The sequence below is a fragment of the Coregonus lavaretus genome (genome assembly GCF_964263955.1).
Source record: "Coregonus lavaretus genome assembly, chromosome: 31".
NCBI classification, from domain to species: domain Eukaryota; kingdom Metazoa; phylum Chordata; class Actinopteri; order Salmoniformes; family Salmonidae; genus Coregonus; species Coregonus lavaretus.
Window position 1 is genome coordinate 35,823,220 of NC_140018.1, and position 20,755 is coordinate 35,843,974.

At 45.3% G+C, this 20,755-nt stretch overlaps 1 protein-coding gene across 1 annotated transcript in view; it reads right to left on the reverse strand.

Moving 5' to 3' along the window:
• Nucleotides 1–20,755, reverse strand: part of LOC311106630 (rho-associated protein kinase 2-like) — an 83,411-nt gene that overhangs the window by 14,114 nt on the left and 48,542 nt on the right. The window contains exons 14-31 of the mRNA XM_084149018.1: nucleotides 18,740–18,831; nucleotides 17,981–18,227; nucleotides 17,213–17,319; nucleotides 11,692–11,851; nucleotides 11,156–11,316; nucleotides 10,723–10,907; nucleotides 10,424–10,493; nucleotides 9,976–10,079; nucleotides 8,310–8,496; nucleotides 7,995–8,088; nucleotides 7,650–7,744; nucleotides 6,529–6,720; nucleotides 5,803–5,974; nucleotides 4,365–4,432; nucleotides 4,145–4,233; nucleotides 3,943–4,021; nucleotides 3,546–3,816; nucleotides 2,869–3,145 (exon numbers count right to left, since the gene is read on the reverse strand). Of these exons, the coding sequence (XP_084005144.1) occupies nucleotides 2,869–3,145; nucleotides 3,546–3,816; nucleotides 3,943–4,021; nucleotides 4,145–4,233; nucleotides 4,365–4,432; nucleotides 5,803–5,974; nucleotides 6,529–6,720; nucleotides 7,650–7,744; nucleotides 7,995–8,088; nucleotides 8,310–8,496; nucleotides 9,976–10,079; nucleotides 10,424–10,493; nucleotides 10,723–10,907; nucleotides 11,156–11,316; nucleotides 11,692–11,851; nucleotides 17,213–17,319; nucleotides 17,981–18,227; nucleotides 18,740–18,831 (2,650 nt within the window). The remainder of the gene's footprint in view (nucleotides 1–2,868; nucleotides 3,146–3,545; nucleotides 3,817–3,942; nucleotides 4,022–4,144; nucleotides 4,234–4,364; nucleotides 4,433–5,802; nucleotides 5,975–6,528; nucleotides 6,721–7,649; nucleotides 7,745–7,994; nucleotides 8,089–8,309; nucleotides 8,497–9,975; nucleotides 10,080–10,423; nucleotides 10,494–10,722; nucleotides 10,908–11,155; nucleotides 11,317–11,691; nucleotides 11,852–17,212; nucleotides 17,320–17,980; nucleotides 18,228–18,739; nucleotides 18,832–20,755) is intronic.

Sequence of the window (20,755 nt, forward strand, 5' to 3'; positions counted from 1 at the left end):
GTGACTTTCAACGTGGCACTGTCATAGGATGCCACCTTTCCAACAAGTCAGTTTGTCAAATTTCTGCCCTGCTAGAGCTGCCCCGGTCAACTGTAAGTGCTGTTATTGCGAAGTGGAAACGTCTAGAAGCAACAATGGCTCAGCCGCGAAGTGGTAGGCTACACAAGCTCACAGAACGGGACCGCAGAGTGCTGAAACGCGTAGCCCGTAAAAATCGTCTGCCCTCAATTGCAACACTCACTAAGGAGTTCCAAACTGCCTCTGGAAGCAACGTCAGCACAAGAACTGTTCGTCGGGAGCTTCAAATGGGTTTCCATGGCAGGGCAGATGCACACAAGCCTAAAATCACAATGCGCAATGCCAAGCGTCGGCTGGAGTGGTGTAAAGCTCGCCGCCATTGGACTCTGGAGCAGTGGAAATGTGTTCTCTGGAGTGATGAATCACACTTCACCATCTGGCAGTCCGACGGACGCATCTGGGTTTGGCGGATGCCAGGAGAATGCTACCTGCCACAATGCATAGTGCCAACTCTAAAGTTTAGTAGAGGAGGAATAATGGTCTGGGGCTGTTATTCATGGTTCGGGCTAGGCCACTTAGTTCCAGTGAAGTGAAATCTTAACGCTACAGAATACAATGACATTCTAGACGATTCTGTGCTTCCAACTTTGTGGCAACAGTTTGGGGAAGGCCTTTCCCATTTCAGCATGACAATGCCCCCGTGCACAAAGCGAGGTCCATACAGAAATGGCTTGTTGAGATTGGTGTGGAAGAACTTGACTGGCCTGAACAGAGCCCTGACCTCAACCCACACCTTTGGGATGAATTGTTAGACCTCTCACTCAAACCCTTATCATTTGTTTGTCTTATGTTGCATCTACCCCAAATGTGTTATTTCATGTATCCAGAGTATTTTCAGATTTCATTATCAACAAATGCATCAAAAAGTACAGTAAATGTAAAATACACATTAAATCAACAGTGTAATGTTTGGATTCAGTCTTATGTCAGATTAACTGTTATGCATATGCGTTTTCATATTTCTTCTGTAAGAAACATTTATATTTAGCCATATCCATATAGGCCAATTCCCACGAGTGTAAAGGGTTAACATCTCTTGATTAAGCTTGTCTGGTGCAGTGTAACCAACGGAATAGCCCCAAAAGCACAAACACCACCGATCTGGCATTCCAGGCAGGCTCAAGCAAATGTTCAAAGTACACTGCTCAAAAAAATAAAGGGAACACTTTAACAACACAATGTAACTCCAAGTCAATCACACTTCTGTGAAATCAAACTGTCCACTTAGGAAGCAACACTGATTGACAATACATTTCACATGCTGTTGTGCAAATGGAATAGACAACAGGTGGAAATTATAGGCAATTAGCAAGACACCCCCAATTAAGAACTGGTTTGCAGGTGGTGACCACAGACACTTCTCAGTTCCTATGCTTCCTGGCTGATGTTTTGGTCACTTTTGAATGCTGGCAGTGCTTTCACTCTAGTGGTAGCATGAGACAGAGTCTACAACCCACACAAGTGGCTCAGGTAGTGCAGCTCATCCAGGATGGCACATCAATGCGAGCTGTGGCAAGAAGGTTTGCTGTGTCTGTCAGCATAGTGTCCAGAGCATGGAGGCGCTACCAGGAGACAGGCCAGTACATCAGGAGACGTGGATGAAGCCGTAGGAGGGCAACAACCCAGCAGCAGGACTGCTACCTCCGCCTTTGAGCAAGGAGGAGCAGGAGGAGCACTGCCAGAGCCCTGCAAAATGACCTCCAGCAGGCCACAAATGTGCATGTGTCTGCTCAAACGGTCAGAAACAGACTCCATGAGGGTGGTATGAGGGCCCGACGTCCACAGGTGGGGGTTGTGCTTACAGCCCAACACCGTGCAGGACGTTTGGCATTTGCCAGAGAACACCAAGATTGGCAAATTCGCCACTGGCGCCCTGTGCTCTTCACAGATGAAAGCAGGTTCTCACTGAGCACGTGACAGACGTGACAGAGTCTGGAGACGCCGTGGAGAACGTTCTGCTGCCTGCAACATCCTCCAGCATGACCGGTTTGGCGGTGGGTCAGTCATGGTGTGGGGTGGCATTTCTTTGGGGGGCCGCACAGCCCTCCATGTGCTCGCCAGAGGTAGCCTGACTGCCATTAGGTACCGAGATGAGATCCTCAGACCCCTTGTGAGACCATATGCTGGTGCGGTTGGCCCTGGGTTCCTCCTAATGCAAGACAATGCTAGACCTCATGTGGCTGGAGTGTGTCAGCAGTTCCTGCAAGAGGAAGGCATTGATGCTATGGACTGGCCCGCCCGTTCCCCGGACCTGAATCCAATTGAGCACATCTGGGACATCATGTCTCGCTCCATCCACCAACGCCACGTTGCACCACAGACTGTCCAGGAGTTGGCGGATGCTTTAGGCCAGGTCTGGGAGGAGATCCCTCAGGAGACCATCCACCACCTCATCAGGAGCATGCCCAGGCATTGTAGGGAGGTCATACAGGCACGTGGAGGCCACACACACTACTGAGCCTCATTTTGACTTGTTTTAAGGACATTACATCAAAGTTGGATCAGCCTGTAGTGTGGTTTTCCACTTTCATTTTGAGGGTGACTCCAAATCCAGACCTCCATGGGTTGATAAATTTGATTTCCATTGATAATTTTTGTGTGATTTTGTTGTCAGCACATTCAACTATGTAAAGAAAAAAGTATTTAATAAGATTATTTCATTCATTCAGATCTAGGATGTGTTATTTTAGTGTTCCCTTTATTTTTTTGAGCAGTGTATTTGAAAGATTTCCAAAATCTATTTGAACCCAGGTCTGAAAGCGACCCTCTTCACCCCATCCATAGTCTTACCTGGACTTCCCTGCAGGCTGAGTCTGCTGGCGACTAGGCTGGACCTTGACGGCTCCGCGGTGGGGGGACAGGCTCGGGGAGTTGCGGGGGGAGGCATCGGGGGAGAGTCGGGGGGAGGAGTGGGAGGGTGGCTCGGGGGCTTGGGCCACGGAGGCGGGGGCGGGGCCAGGGTGTTTCCGGGGGATGCGTTTGATTAGCCGGCTGACCCATCGCTGCTGCTCCTCCTGAGAGCCGGCCAATAGGAGTAGGTCTTTGGCCGTGGATATGTCGTAGTTCACTGAGGAGGGAGGAGGGTTGAAGTTAGCAAATACACTAATACAGGTAAACAATTTATTTAAAGAAAACTGACTAATATGTATGCCTACCAAAATGTGCTTTAACTTGACTGTCTTAATAATACAAATCGCTAAAGTGGCAATGTTCAAGGGGGACTAACATTCTAAACAGTAATTCCCATTGTTCGAAAACTCCTAAATAATATTTAACCCTCGCTTGCCCACATGCCCATAAAACCCTATGAACCCAGTGGCGTTCACCCACAGAAATATAAAACCTAAACGGGAAAGTGGCACTGGGTTTTAGAACTCTATGGCTGAACACCACTGGGTTCATAGAGTTTTATGGAATGTGGGAGGCAAGGGAGGGTTAAATATTGTGACCATTCCACTCTTACTGACCCCTGCAGGGGGCGATGGCCTCTTCCTTCCGGTCCAAGTGGTCCTTGTGGCACTTGGTGTGGCAGCGGCGGCACTCAAGCGCTGGTGGCGGCTTGAACACGTTCCACAGGGGCCGCGTGCATGCCTCACAGCTCGACGGCAGGTGGTAGAGCGTGGGGATGAACTCGTGACCCTTGTGCATGACGTAGGACGAGCGCTCGCCCGCCAGTGCCACCGGCTCCACCGCAAACTCCTGCTCCCGTTTGCTCTCGCCCTCGTTGGCGTACAGGATCTGTGCGGGGGAGAGATGGAAGAGAGGGAAGAGGAGTAAGGAGCAGAGAATATGTTACGTTTCTGTAACTGAGGATTCTGTTGAAAGTCTCGAAGAAAAGATATTGATGTCAATTTGAATTGTCACTTGGAATATCCTGGGTATTTCTTTGCTGTCAGCACGGTAAACGTCTGTTTGAGTGACCGGTCGGACATGGAACAGCTTACTACATGGAGGAAAGAAGGGTAAAATGATATCTCAATAGAAAAAAAAAAAGTTCATCTCAATAGAAGCAGTCTCACAGGTGAGAAAAAAGGTCAAATGAGGACAAACAAGGTTTGTGACTCACTCAATGTCTAGGATCATGTAGGGGTTGGACTGCTCTCGGTCCATCTCACTATTGTAGAACAAGATCTTCTTACTGCTTACCACCACGTACTGTCAGAGAGAGAGAGAGAGAGCAGGGCAAAAGCCAAAATCACACAGTAGGACTCACGTGTCAGTGGAATAATCAATAAAGACCAATAATCAGGTACAGTATAGTCAGAGAGCCAGAAGGGGCACCATACCCTTCTATCCCATCCAAATCTCTTGGTGTTCTTCACAGGAAGTGAAAGCCAGCCCTCCAGCCTGGTATCTGTTTTGCATACAGGAAGTACATGAATATTGCTTCATAAGAGCTTCATTACAGCTCTGTTACATACTGCAGAGAGCTGATGTTAGGATCTACACTTCATTGTTTCAACCTTTTAAAACATTTTTGTGGAAACGTGTTGCATGCATCATGTAGCTAATTATCCCTATACATCTTTTACATGCCTTCCCTACAAAGGTTTGTATTTTTCTAAATGAATCTACTAATGGTGCCTGAAAAAAAAAAAGCCACCCTATTCCTTATCCAAAATGGTGCCATTTCTGGACAAAGTAGTGCACTATATAAGGAATAGGGGGCCATTTGAGATGCAGCTCACAATCCCTACACTGGATCTATTCAAAACGGGAAAAGCTTTGACAGTCCACATAGTTTGAGTTGACTAGACTCAAGGTTAACAGGGGCCACACAATGTTAGGCTGCGACGTTCCGCACACAGCTGTGATACACCAACCACTATTAGTAGCACTGCAGAGTCACTGCCGGGAGTGTTACAGACAGACAGACTGCCGAGGCGGGATAGAGAGGATGCGTATTTTGGCAACTAGCTTCGTTGCGTTTGAACTTTGAACCACCATGCGGGGTCAACTGCACCGCTGCAGTCAGGCTCTGGGGACAGCTGCTCATAGGTGAGGGTCAAAGGTCGGCGGCCATGTTCTAACCGCCCATAATTTCCTTTATACTCTTCCTCTACCTGCTCCTCATTCTCAGAGTCGGAGACAAAGAGAGGGTGAGCCACTCTAAAGGAGGGCCGGCTGGCAATGCTGACAGATTTCTGCCTGCGCTGGTAGTGAAAGGACATGTTCTCGGAGATGTGGGAGTGACTGATGCACAAAACGCCATCACAACAGACAGAGAGAGAGGGAGCGAGGGAGTGGATATTGAAGGGAAAGAAAGAAAGGGAAAAAATGCAAGAATAAGGAATTAAAGGTGTATTCAAAGCAGATGTTTAGGCATAGTGAAAGAAGGGGTGGGAAAGTCAATAAAGGAGTGACAGGTGGGAAAATCAAGGCGTGAGGAAAACTGTGTTGAGACAGAGAGATAGGGAAGGATAGAGGGATTGATAGAGTGGAGTGTTCAGTGCTTTGACTTACATTTTAGTAGTGCATACATTTTGAGTGCATACATTCTCATACTGGCCCCCCGTGGGAAATGAACCCACAACCCTGGCGTTGCAAGCGCCATGCTCTACCAACTGAGCTACAGGGGACTTGAATGTTAAATATGAATTATTTAACGCTCAAGTCAAAACACTGAACATTTGAGTACATAAATGTAACACCTGCCTATTAAGGGTTTCGACTTTAAGAGTTAAGTGGCCAGTGTTAAAGTGAGGGGTGTGAGGGTGGTCTTACCTGGGTGACCGCTGTCGTCCATGTCCAGGTCGTTGCCGCTGCTGATGCTGGTGGAGTCTATAGAGTGGATGCTAAGAGAGGTCAGCTGACAGCGCAGCTGCTCAATGTCACTGTCCTTACTGTCCAAGGCCATCTGCAGCTCGATGCGTACCTGGCTCTCGTCTGATAACACCTACAGTACAGATGGAAACCAGAGGAGGTTGGTGGCACCTTCATTGGGGAGGACAGGCTCGTGGTAATGGCTGGAGCGGAATAGGTGGAATGGTATCAGACACATGGTTTCCATATGTTTGATGCCATTCCATTACCACAAGCCTGTCCTCCCCTCAGCACCTTCCACTGATGGAAACACACACACACACTTTTAGCTGAAGTAGCATCAAGTAGGTAGTATTTACTGGTGTCTTTATATCGATGTGACTTTGGGAGGCCATTCCAGCCAACTGGCCTCACTTTCTTCCCACAGCACTGCCTAGTAATAACAAAATGTGAAATGCTCTTATAGTAAATGTTCACAGCAACAAGTGGTTGTGTGATGATGGTTAGTTTAAGGTTGTGGTTGTGTTTTGGTTGGACTGACTACCTGTTTAAGTGGTTGTGCGATGGTTAGTATAAGGTTGTGTGATGGTTAGCATAAGGTTGTGGTTGTGTTTTGGTTGGACTGACTACCTGTTTAAGTGGTTGTGTGATGGTTAGTGTAAGGTTGTGGTTGTGTTATAGACTGACCGCCTGCATGTCGTTGATCTCTCTCTGGTACTTGATGATGGTGCTGTTGAGTTTCTCCTTCTCCGACCTCAGCTCCAGCTGTAGCTTCCTGTTCTCCTTCTCCTTCCTGCGCACGTCCAGGGTTTCATCGCGGCGGTGACCCGTACGCATCGTCTCCGTCCGGTTCATGATTTCAGACAGCTTGTTGACCGCCTGGTGGATACGGCCATACAATAGGTTATGGGGACAGAAATGGACAACACACCGCAATATACACTGTGTACAAAACATTAGGAGCACTTTCCTAATACTGCGTTGCACCACCTTTTGCTCTCAGAACATCCTCAATTCGTTGGGACATGGACTCTACAAGGTGTCAAGCGTTCCACAGGGATGCTGGCTCATGTTGACTACAATGCGTCCCACAGTTGTGTCAAGTTGGCTGGATATTCTTTGGGTGGTGGACAATTCTTGATAAACGGGAAACATTCGAGCGTGATAAACCCAGCAGCGTAGCAGTTCTTGACACACTCAAATCGGTGCTCTTGGCACCTACTACCATACCCTGTTCAAAGGCACTTAAATATTTTGTCTTGCCCATTCACCCTCTGAATGGCACACATTCTTGCCCCTTCATATACACTGATTGAAGTGGATTTAACAGGTGACATCAATAAGGGATCATAGCTTTCACCTGGATTCAACTGGCCAGTGTATGTCATGGAAAGAGCAGGTGTTCCTAATGTTTTGTACACTCAGTGTATATTCTCAATGAAAAATACTTTATGTACTGGTTTCCCAGATTCAGCCTAGTCCTGGAACAAAAAGCGCTTCTGATGGAGATTCTATATAGTGCATGTTTTTTAGTCTGGGACTAGGCAACTGACCCTATATATTCACTGAATAGATAGATGCATAATATGTAACATTTGAGTTCTGTATCTGTTCTGCTGAACCGAGGACCATGAACCCCCTGAAACGTTGTACTCCAGGAGCTAACGTGTTATGCTTACTATTACCATACCAATAACATGGTCTTGGTTGGGAAAGGGCGACACTACTTTTACAGCGACACTCATTGTAGCTAACCAGTGCTTACTAGCCAGCTAAATCACGTGATACACATCCAAACAGTCTCTCACCTGTATCTTAAGCGTTCTTTCCGTCTGCAGATGCTTCTCGAAGGACATCTTCACGCTGTTCATATGTCTCTCCTCCTCCCTGGCCTTCTGGAGCTCTGTGAACCAAACCAATACCAAACCTTCTGACAACATCCCTAGAGTGTTCTGGACAGCACAAAGCATTCTCACCACATCTATGTAACATTCTGGATACTGTGATGACCTTGAGAGTACATGGAATCCTCCATCACCAAACCAAGAACAAACATTTCTGTAACATTATTGACACTGTGGACCTGGGCTCAAAGTAGGTAGGGAGAGGTAGGGGTAGGGGTAGGGGGGGGGGGGGGGGGGGGTGCTACTCACGTTGCTGCATCTCCTTCAGTTGGTTATTGAGCTCCTCTTTCTCATTGGCCAGGTTGGCCACATCCACGGTCAGGGTGCGGTTGGACTCCTCCAGCTGTAGGGGGCAGCAGATGACAGGTGAGCATTACAGACACAAAGTACAGTGGGGGAGGGGACTCAACACTATTCAGTGACACCCTCTCTTTGACAACATTCTAATTTCACTGATTTAACTCAAGCCTCAGTCTCTCTCTTTGTATCTCTCCCTCTCTCTGTCTGTCTCTCTTCCTCCCTGCTCTGACTCTCTCTCTACCCAATCCCACCCTCCCTCCTCACCGAGCCGATGGTGGCCTCCTTGTCTCCTAGCTCCTGCCTGTGTCGGGCCATCATGTCCTTGATCTCCAGCTCCTTCATGATCTTCTCCTTCTCCAGGTCGGAGTACTGCTCCTCAGCGATGGAGCGCGCCAGCTGCTCAGAGTCTGCCTTGGTCAGGCTCACCTCCAGCTGGACTGCCAGGGAATCCCTGAGGGAAGGAAGACCCGGAATAACAGGAATATCAGGGAATGTTGGAACGTTTGGGAATTTTACACTATAATCTGGAAAATATTAATCAGACCAAAGTTAACGAGACCAAATCTGTGCCCAGTACTGTTACGGCCGCCAGGGAATCCCTGGGAAGGGAAGTAGAGACACCTGGAATATCAGGGAATATGGGAATTTTGGGACATACTGACACTACTGTATGGGAAAATGACTGAATCTAGCCCAGTGCTCTATGTCAGAGCAGTCACTGGAAGGCCAGAAAGGAAATCCCGGAATACCAGGAAAATCATGGTTTGGGGGAATCTTTACACTATAATATGGGAAAATTAAGCTAATGACATCAGTGTCCTGTACTGTATGTCGGGACGGTCACTTGACCTAGGAATACATTAATCTTGCATTGCCAAACTCTGTAATAGGAGAAGGCTGGCCCGAGGTTAGGCCTAAGTATATCAATGTGTTCCATATCCACTTCTATTAAAAGTGCAGTCAAGTCAAAAACGTGATTTTCCTGTGTTTTATATATACTTCCACACTATGAGGTTAGAATAATACTGTGAAATTGTGAAAATTATGATAATGCCCTTTTAGTGTAATAGTCTAAGAGCTGTTTAGTGTCAGCCTGTTTTGGTGGGATGGAGTTTTGGCCTGCCTGGTCTATATTGGTCTATTAACTAAATTAGTTAATAGACCAATAAGAAAGAGTTCAAAACCTCTCTGCCAATAACAGCTAGTTTTCAGTTTTCCCCTCCCCACCATTTTAATTGAAAACAATCACAGTGAGGTACTTAATTGTTACCCAGAAATGATTTGATATTGAGATAAAAACGTCTGCATTGGACCTCAGGGCTGGCTGTAACAAGAGTTTAGAGCTTAAAGTTTGTCTGTGTGACTTTACAGTGAGCGCTAATAATCAAAAATTTGGTCAGATGCTCAAAGCTCATTGTGTTTGTGATATGGTGATTGATGGCACATCACCTGTAGACTAGGCATCACAAGAGGTTAGGTTAGGTTATGCTCTGATCATATTACCTGCAGTATTGTCTGGCTATCATTTCCCAATGATAAGGGTGGAACGCATTATTACATGCTAATCACTCGTGGACAGACTACTTAAACATAAGTGGTACCATTTGTCCATGAGAGATTCACTTTGTGCTAATGACACTAATCTCCAAGAGCTTGTTAGAAGTGCTCAGAGGTTCAAGATGATATCTTCCTTTCAAAATGGTTCTTTCCACCATGGGTCCAGCAACTACGGTGGATGTGTAACCAGACCCGTGCAGTACAGCTCGGCTCAGTAGTGTGAACAAAGATATAATTGAGCGTCAGGTAGGGTTGTAAAATTCCGGTAACTTTCTAGGAATTCCCAGGGTTTTGGGAATTTTGGGAAAAGTTACTGTAATTTCGCAAACCCTAATGTCAAGGCATAGTTTATGGTAGGATCCTGTTCCAGTACCTCTCCTCCTGGTTCTCCTCCAGTCTCCGCAGAATGTCCTTATACAGCTTGTTCCTCTCATCACACTCCTCCTTCAGCACCCGGATCTGGGTCTTGTACAGGGTCTGGCAAAGAGGACACAGCCATGTCAACACACACCAACCATGGTACGTCCCAAATGGCACCCTATTTCCTCTGTAGTGCACTACTTTTGACCAGGGCCAATAGGGCTCTGGTCAAAAGTATTGCACTATAGAGGGGATAGGGTGCCATTTGGGACATAGCCATACACTGGAAAGCAGAATTACTAGACTGAGAAACTGCTAATAATAGTATTTCTTAGGGTTGCAAAAATTCTGGTAACTTTCCAAAACTTCTCAGGAGTATTCCAACCAGGATTTCTGGTAATCCTGGGAATTTGGGGAAAGTCTTTGCACACTTTGGGAGAGTGACTAGAAGTCAACAGTACCGTGAAATACTGTTCCGCCTCCAGCTGGTCCTTCAACTCCTTCAGCTGTCCGTCAGCCTCCTGTCTCTCCCTGTGATTGGACAAAATAACTTTCAATCACTGCCATGTCAAATCAATCTAAAACAAGCGACACACACAACTCCCACCACGTAAGGCATGGGGAAGACAGAATTGATACCTAATGATGAGTAACATCTATTCGCCATCACATCCTCTCTCTCACACACATACTGTATGTCCAAGCCAGCCCGACTGTGTATGTGTGTGTAAAGCATGTGTGTGTGCGTTATCCCCTCTACCTGCGTAGCTCCTGGCTCTGTTTCTCCAGGCTGTGCTTCATGTCTAGCAGGTGGTTGCGCTCCTGCTTCAGCTGCTTCTCCGAGGAGCACAGGGCGTTCACCTGCTGGGTTTGGGCCTTCAGGTCATTCTGGCTCAGCCTGCGCTTCAGCTCCTCCTGCTCCATACACAGGGTCAGGTTCTTCACCTAGAGGGAGGAGACAGAGAGAGAGAGAGAGAGCAAGATGGTGAGGTTAGTCAGGGTAAAGACAGCACCAAGACCTGTTCTTGCAGCTAATGGAACAGACAGAGAGAAATCTTCACGAAACACAAATAAATACACACACGCGCACACACCTTTACACGCTCTCTCACACAGACACACAATGCATGTAGAGACACGCACAGACTTGCCCCCCCCCCACACACACAACCCCGAACCCCCCACACACACACCTCCTCAACGAGTTTGTCCTTGTGCGTGCGCAGCTCGTCCAGTTTGTGCTCAGCCTGCTTGTAGTCATAGTCCAGCATGGAGTACTCCTTCTCCAGGTGAAGCAGTCTGGACTCCAACTGCAGCTTGGAGCTCCGCTCCTCCTGCAGCGTCCGCTCCATCCCTGACAAACACAAGATGGAAACAATGTTATGATAATAATAGACAATTGTATAATATAATATAGATGTTTCACTATTTTGTTGCAGCCCTGAACTAGCTCACCTGATTCACCTATTCAAGGACTTGGTGATTAGTTGACAAGTTGAAGCAGATGTGCTAGAATAGATGGAACAGCTGGGGGTCCCAGAGAAGAGGTTTGAAAACCCCTGATTTAGCCAACACCTTTATCCAAATTGTTGACAGTGACACATACACTCAGTAGGTGGGGCCCATTTTCCCCCTGCTTCTTCTTGTCACATATATTTTTATCTTATGCTCCATTTCCCTCATCTATCCATTCCCAATCGCCTCTACCTTTTCTTCCCCCCTCTCTCACCTTTCAGGGCCTCAGACTTGGCTTCTTCGATGGACTCGTAGATCTGGTTCTTGTCGGCCAGGCGTGTCTTGGTGGCCTTGTGCTCTGCCTGCTCCATGTCAAAGCTCTGCTGCAGCGACTTGAGCTTGAACATCAGGTCAATCTCCTGGTTGCTCTTCTCCTAATGGACCCAACCAGAGGTCAAAGGTCAGCTGTGTATGTGTGTCTCTGTGTGTGTGGCTGTAATCTGTGTACAGCCACAGGATAAAGAGGGGACATCCGCCCAACACCAAATTGATTGCCCTGGTGAGAGATCTAAGAGGACTTGAGATGATTAGATCTAATAGGTTTAATCATTAGAAGATCGACAGTGCCTTCAGAAAGTATTCACACCCCTTGACTTTTCCACATTTTGTTGTGTTACTGCTTGAATTAAAAAAGTATTACATTGTGTCACTGATCTACACCCAATACCCCAGGGATCATCAACTAGATTCAGCCGCGGGCCAATTTTTTCTGGAGCAGATGGTCGGGGGGCCGGAACATACAGTGCCTTGCAAAAGTATTCATCCCCCTTGGCGTTTTTCCTATTTTGTTGCATTACAACCTGTAATTTAAATAGATTTTTATTTGGATTTCAAGTAATGGACATACACAAAATAGTCCAAATTGGTGAAGTGAAATGAAAAAAATCACTTGTTAAAAAAATAAAAAATAAATAAATAACGGAAAAGTGGTGCGTGCATATGTATTCACCCCCTTTGCTATGAAGCCCTTAAATAATATCTGGTGCAATCAATTACCTTCAGAAGTCACTTCATTAGTTAAATAAAGTCCACCTGTGTGCAATCTAAGTGTCACATGATCTGTCACATGATCTCAGTATATATATATATATATATATATATATATATATATATATATATATATATATATATATATATATATATATATATATATATATATACACACACCTGTTCTGAAAGGCCCCAGAGTCTGCAACACCACTAAGCAAGGGGCACCACCAAGCAAGCGGCACCATGAAGACCAAGGCGCTCTCCAAACAGGTCAGGGACAAAGTTGTGGAGAAGTACAGATCAGGGTTGGGTTATAAAAAAATATCCGACACTTTGAACATCCCACGGAGCACCATTAAATCCATTATTTAAAAAATTGAAAGAATATGGCACCACAACAAACCTGCCAAGAGAGGGCCACCCACCAAAACTCACGGACCAGGCAAGGAGGGCATTAATCAGAGCGGCAACAAAGAGACCAAAGATAACCCTGAAGGAGCTGTAAAGCTCCACAACGGAGATTGGAGTATCTGTCCATAGGACCACTTTAAGCCGTACACTCCACAGAGCTGGGCTTTACGGAAGAGTGGCCAGAAAAAAGAAATTGCTTAAAGAAAAAAATAAGCAAACACGTTTGGTGTTCGCCAAATGGCATGTGGGAGACTTCCCAAACATATGGAAGAAGGTACTCTGAGCTTTCTGGCCATCAAGGAAAACACTGTCTGGTGCAAACCCAACACCTCTCATCACCCCGAGAACACCATCCCCACAGTGAAGCATGGTGGTGGAGCATCATGCTGTGGGGATGTTTTTCATCGGCAGGGACTGGGAAACTGGTCAGAATTGAAGGAATGATGGATGGCGCTAAATACAGGGAAATTCTTGAGGGGAACCTGTTTTAGTCTTCCAGAGATTTGAGACTGGGACAGAGGTTCACCTCCCAGCAGGACAATGACCCTAAGCATACTGCTAAAGCAACACTCGAGGGGTTTAAGGGGAAACATTTAAATGTCTTGGAATGGCCTAGTCAAAGCCCAGACCTCAATCCAATTGAGAATCTGTGGTATGACTTAAAGATTGCTGTACACCAGCGGAACCCATCCAACTTGAAGGAGCAGGAGCAGTTTTGCCTTGAAGAATGGGCAAAAATCCCAGTGGCTAGTTGTGCCAAGTTTATAGAGACACCCCAAGAGACTTGCAGCTGTAATTGCTACAAAAGGTGGCTCTACAAAGTATTGACTTTGGGGGGGGGGGGGGGGTGAATAGTTATGAACGCTCAACTTTTCAGTTTTTTTGTCTTATTTCTTGTTTGTTTCACAATAAAAAATATTTTGCATCTTCAAAGTGGTAGGCATGTTGTGTAAATCAAATGATACAATCCCCCCCAAAATCCATTTCAATTCCAGGTTGTAAGGCAGGCCCGCAAACGGGTTTAATCCGGCCCGCGAGATGATTTTGTAAAGTATAAAAATGCGCAGCAATTTTTCAATAAAATAAACTGCTGTTCCAATTGCGTCCACTGGATGGCACAATAGCAATTGTGTTAAGCAAGCAAACTGTTTATACCGGGGCAGAGCAAGTACGTCAAGCACGTGCAGCCAGCCCGGATGAGCTACTTTGTTTTGCCCGCGATATTTATTACGGCTTCTACTTTTAACATTATGTGCTTTGGCACCCTCATTGCCCCAATATGTCTCTGTCAAAAAAGAGAAAAGTGGACGCAGAGTGCAGAGTGTTCCAAGAAAAATGGTCATCCTCCTATTTATTCACGGAATTCAATGGGAAAGCTGTATGTTTGGTGTGTTCACAGCATGTTGCAGTGCTGAAAGAATATAACCTTTGTCGCCACTATGTGAGTCTTCATGCCGACAAATATGACAACTTTCAAGGACAGCGGAGAAGAGAGAAGGTGAATGAACTGTTGGCGGGTCTGAAGAAACAGCAGTCTGTGTTTACTCACAGCCGAGACATCAGTGACGCTGCAGTGAAAGCTAGCTAACTCATTGCTAATGAAATCGCAGTGGCTTCAAAACCATTTAGTGAGGGTGAATTTGTAAAAACATGCATGATGAAGGCAGCGGAGTTTGTGTGCCCTGAAAAGCGTCAGGCTTTTGTAAATATCAGCCTGACAAGAAACATAGTTGCAGACAGGATTTCCGATCTTTCAGTGGATTTGGACAGCCAGTTGAAGCAAAAAGTAAAGTCATTTATTGCGTTTTCGGTTGCAATTGATGAAAGCACAGACATTACAGATGTTGCACAACTGGCCATTTTCATCCACGGAGTTGATGACACATTGACCGTCACCGAGGAGTTCGTGGAGTTGGTGCCGATGACAGATACAACGACAGCAGCTGATATTTTCACCGCACTCGTCGACGCGCTGGACAGGGTCGGAGTGGACTGGTCCCGCACTGTCAGCCTGGCTACAGATGGTGCGCCCTCAATGATCGGGAAAAAAGCAGGCGTTGTGACAAAGTTCAGAGAGAAAGTGCAATCTGCAAATGGAGGACGTGATTTTTTGACTTTTCACTATTTTGCACCAGGAGGCTTTGTGTTGCAAGTCATTAAAGATGGATAACGTCATGAAGGTGGTCATCCAAACTGTTAATTTCATCCGATCCAGAAGCCTGAATCACCGTCAGTTTGACAGCCTTCTCAGAGAGAAAGACCACATCTATGGCCTGCCATACCACACTGAGGTAAGATGGTTAAGCCGAGGTGCTGTGTTGAGGCGTTTCTTTGATTTACGAGAAGAAATTGAACAGTTCATGGAAGAAAAGGAGTGTTAGAATTTCATTCCGCAGAATGGATGCAGGACCTTGCATTTATGGTGGATGTTACAGAGCACCTGAATAACTTGAACAAACAGCTTCAAGGGCGCAACAAAGTTGTCACGCAGTATTATGACAGCATACGTTCTTTCAAGTTGAAGCTGTCATTGTGGGAGACGCAACTCGCCGGTGGTGATGCAGCTCACTTCCCCTGTCTGAAAAATGTGTGCGCGACCCAACATGTGGCAGACATGAAGCGGTTCAAAGATAAAATAACGGGACTGTTACGGGAGTTTGAGCAACGCTTTCAGATTTTTGGTGAACTGGAGAAAGACTTCAACGTTTTTTGCTCGCCATTCACCGTGAATCCCTCTGATCTGCCCGTCAGCATCCAACTTGAAATAATAGACTTGCAGTGTGACTCGGATTTGAAGGGCAAATTTGCCACAGCTGGCTTGGACACATTTTATCAGAATCTCTTGCCAGATTACCCCAACTTGACAGCCCTCGCTGCAAAACTGTTGTGCATGTTTGGAACCACATATCTTTGTGAGCAAGTTCTCTGTAATGAGCATAAATAAAACAAAGCTGCGCTCAAGGCTCACGCACAAGCACTTGAATCACATCCTGAAGTTGGCTGCCACTGAGGATGTGACGCCTGATATTGATGAAAAGATGCCAGGTATCAGGAGTCAAATAAACTATGCAACCCCACTTAAAGTGCTGCATGAGACACCCTGATATAGTTCTGTGATCTGTGATATACTTCTGTGAATCACTGAGGCATTGTGTGTTTGTGTGTTCTTTGTCCTCAGAACTTTCAAATAACTTGGTGTTTTATGATTAATAGTGATGTTGTGCTTTTGGACACACTGTCCTCAGGCTCCAGCTTTATGTTTATATGTTTTTATGTTGATGTGCTATTGTTTTTAATTGTTTTTATTTTATTTGTATATTTAACCTATTCTTGACTCTGTGGTTCTTGCACTTGTTTGGGGAACAGGATTTCATTATTTTTATCTACATTTCTGCCTGAGAAATGACACCCTGATATAGTTCTGTGATCTGTGAAACAGTTATGTTAATCACTGAGGCATTGTGTGTTCTTTTTCTTTAGAATTTTCAAATAAACTTGAGGTGTTTTATGATTAATAGTGATGTTGTGCTTGTACTATTTTGGACACACTGTCCTCAGGCTCCAGCTTTATGTTTTATGTTGATCATATTAAAACAAAGAAAACAATCTGAAGTTGTTGTTTTTAAGTTATATATATACCATGATTTTACCGGTCCGGCCCACTTGGGAATAGATTTTCCTCCATGTGGCCCCTGAGCTAGAATGAGTTTGACACCCCTGTTGTAAGGCAACAAAATAGGAAAAATGCCAAGAGGGGTGAATACTTTCACAAGCCACTGTACCCAGAAAGACTCACAGCTGGAATCATTTCCAAATGTGATTCAAACATGTATTGACACAGGGGGTTGAATACTTATCTAAACAAGATATGTGTTTATTTTCCATTAACTTTGTAAAAAAAAATTGGGGGACATTACAGAGTATTTTGTGTAGATCATTTAATTTAAAAAAAATATATATATATATACATTTGAATCCCACTTTGTAACACAACAAAATGTGGAAAAAGTCAAGAGGTGTGAATACTTTCTGAAGGCACTGTATCGTGCTTTTTGATAGGAAAATCTTCATAATGTTGCTCATACCTATCCAATCCTCTTAGATCTCCACAAGTAGAGGGTAGGGGCTAGGGGTCAATTTGGGCTTGGGGCAATCCCACTGAGCCTGAGTGTTATGTAGAGTAAGTCTTCCCAGTGAAGTGCAGGGTTGTGTTCATCATGGCACATTTTGCAACAGAAACAATAATTAACGTTTACTACTGGAGGTAGGTCATCCCTGTTTCAGTCCGTTTTCTTCCATTTGGTGCCTAATCTTTCACGACCCAGGCCTCTTACCTTTTCCATGTCAGTGAGCCTATGCTGTAGCTGCTTCTTCTCCATCTGTGAATTGGAGAGAGAACCCTTCACTTCCTTCACCTCCTCCTCCAGACCCTGGATATGCCCTGAGACATAGAGCGAGACAGGGAGGTGGAATTATAGAACGGGGAGATGGAGAGAAGGGGAGAGAGAGGAAGGAGAGAGGGAGGTAGGGACGAGAGTAAAGGTAGAGAAAGAGAGACAGAGGTACAGAAATAGGGAGAAAGGGAGTGAGAGAGGCAGAGAGAGAAAGTGGGAGAGAAGGAGAGAGAGAGGGGAGGGAGTGAGAGAGACAGAGGCAGAGATTAGTATCATATCTGTGAGGCAGAGGTGGCACCACAGGTCCCAGAATGGTGTGGCGGAAAAACAATTCTGGGGCCCGTAGTTTTTCCTGATCTGGTAACCTAACCACCGCAGATGCGGAAGGCCGACATAGGCCTGTTCCAAACTGTTCTGTCTGATATCATGTAGCGGCCTCCCCGGAATGGACGCAAAGACCAATGTCCAAAACACAGTCCCCCTATAAGAGTGACATACTCCCAGGCAGACCTGGGTCCTAGTTGTGCTTGGTTAAACTTGCCTGGCGTAATAGAACCAATGGAATGGTTCCAAAAGTGCAAAACCCTGCCCCTCTGGCACTCATGTCACAATGGAACCAATGGAATAGTTCCAAAAGTGCAAACTCTGCCGATCGGACAACCCTTGCTCCAGCCCCAGCCCCATCCCCAACCTCATCCCCAGTCTCACCCTTCAGGTCCTGTATAATCTCTGTCCCTAGGCTGCGGTCCCTCCTCTCGGCCTCCAGGTCGGCCTGCAGGTCCATCAGCTGCTGCTCCAGGCCCATCTTGGCATTTTCCAGCTGGGTGCAGTTGCCCACCAGCTCCCTGAGGCTGAGCTCTAGGGCCTGGGCCTGCTTCTGGGCCTCTGCCTGGCTCCTCCGCAGCCGCCCAGCCGCCTCCTGCTCCTCGGCCAGCACCGCTGTCGCCTCCTCCAGCTGAGAGAGATAGAGGGAGAGAAGGAACCGCCTGAGAAACGCCACTCTACCGCTGCTGTCCGACTGTACAATAACTGTAGTTCTTAAATGTTTTTAAAGTAAGCTTTATAACAATCCATTTTTATCAATAGTTTCCCAATCGAGAAAAAAATAAGAAAAAGCTGTATCATATTTTGTGCCTAAGTAAGTGTTTTCTTATGCTATTTTCTATGCAATTTGTGTGATGCAAATGTTTTCCGTTTTTTGTTAGCAAGACTCAATAAAGTGAAAGTAGTCAGTCCATTCCTGGTCGGCTATCATATTTTCTAGGTATTTTAGAAGCCATCTCCTGTCGTTGTGCCCTTGAGCAAGGCACCCAAGCTTACATACCCTCGTGGAGTTTGTGTGTGTGTGTTTATCAAGATGTTGGGTTAAGAAAGCAAAACACACTAATTTCTGTGATCTGAAAATGACAAGATAATAAAGCATTCTTATTCAAAGGAATACATGCATACAAGCTTGCTCTCCCTCACCTGTCTCTGCAGGTGGATGTTCTTCTCATTGGAGATCTGAGAGTTCTGGTTCCTCCTCTTCAGCTCTTCAAGCTGGTCCCGCAGGCTGTTTACTAGACATGGTGAGGGAATGGATGGACATGCGATTCAGGGTAATGGTAAATCCAATGGAAGTCAATGGGACCTATATTAGCATTTGTCTAAAGCAGGGGTTGTAACCGGTTCAGGGAACAGAACAGAAAACCTGTTTTCAAGAAACAGAAACAGAACCTGGAACGAAGTGATCCATACTGTCTGGAATAGAATAGTTATTTTGAAAGCATGGGAACCGGTTAATAAGTTATTTTATGTTCCAGGCATTTTTTCTAGTCCCACAACAAAAAAGAAACAAAGCGCCTATGCAAAGCCCTCATTCTGTCACTCACCAACATTTCCAGTGTCTGCCTGCAAGTTGAAAACCTTTGCCTGTTGGTGTTTAGGCTACCTGCCCCTCCCTGCTTAGGCTATTGCAGGGTTTCCCAAACTCGGTCCTGGGGCTTGCTAATAAAAAATCTCTCTCCCTATCTTCTGAATCAAGCTTGTAACGTCAGTACAGTAGCCCAGGGTGTCCCAAACTTTGGTTTTGCCCTAGCACTACACAGCTGATTCAAATAATCAAAGCTTGATGATGAGTTGGTTATTTTAATCAGCTGTGTAGTGCTAGGGCAAAAACCAAAACCTGCACCCAGGGGGGGCAGGATCGAGTTTGGGAAACCCTGGGCTACTGTACTGACTTTACAAGCTTGATTCAGAAGATAGGAAGAGAGATTACTAATTAGCAAGAGAAGAATGGATTCACTTTTTCAATGCTAGTTAAGGATACTATAGGCCTAGTTATCATGCTTCATGTTGGATTTAAAAGCTACAAAAAGGTAAGACGTGTTTTTAATTCTGGTGCCGCTCTGTACACACAAGCTTGTTAGCTAGCTAGCTCAAGCTTGTTAGCTAGCTAGCACAAAGGACATTCAAAGTTCCTCCATAGAAGCCTCTCCTCCTAGGTATAATTCTGTTGACCTAATTCATATAATGCATGTCATTACAAGATACCCAGCGCTTCAAGCCTCCTCCTCAACCCTCTCTCGCTCTCTCCCCACCCACAAAATTTCAGTCGCATCTTGCGTCATAGGCCACACTTGTCTGTCCATCACGCATGTAAACAACTAGCTTGCCTGCTCTAGCCACACTGATTGGTGAAGTAATTTAATTAGCTAAATGTAAAAAACTGTTGATTTCACAGGTTAAAAAAGGAACAGAAAGGAACTATATAAACCGGTACTTTTTGGGGGATCAAACCGGTTCAGAACTTTATTTTGCTTGTCGGAACAGTGGAACGAAACAATTTTTTGGGGGGGTTCTGTTCAGAACGAAACGATTAGAAAATAATTTTGGTTCCAAACCCTGGTCTAAAGTATAATTTTTTTTATTGTGTATCTCAATTAAGTTACTTATAGATGATTTGGACATGAAGCGTGAAAATGCCTATTTAGGTACCACTGACTTGCATTAGATTTGTGTCAAAAATGCTAAAACGTTAGCATTTGAAACACTGGTCAGGAAAACAAAACCAAAGCATGGATTGCTGTCATACCTTCTCCCTAGACTGCTTACAGGGTAAGGAAACCAATATGTAATTTTGTAATTTGAGTGAACTATCCCTTTAAAGCCAGGAACCACAGGCTAAAATTAAAGTTTTGCATCTACTAACCAATTTAGCATTTTTTTTGGTATTTTGATCCTTTAATGAGTACTTTAAAAAAGTAAACAAACATTTCTAAAACGTAATGTAAATGCATATTTTCTTTAGTTTATCATACTACCGTAATCAACATTTCATGAATGTTAACTACTTTTAAATGGACATATATCCATAATTTAAAAGCTCACTACTGTCACGGTTTCGGCCGAGGCTGCCTCTCTTCCTTGCTCGGGCAGGCTTCGGCGTTTGTCGTCTCCGGAATACTAGCTGCCACCGTTGTATGTTTCTATGTTCATTTGGTT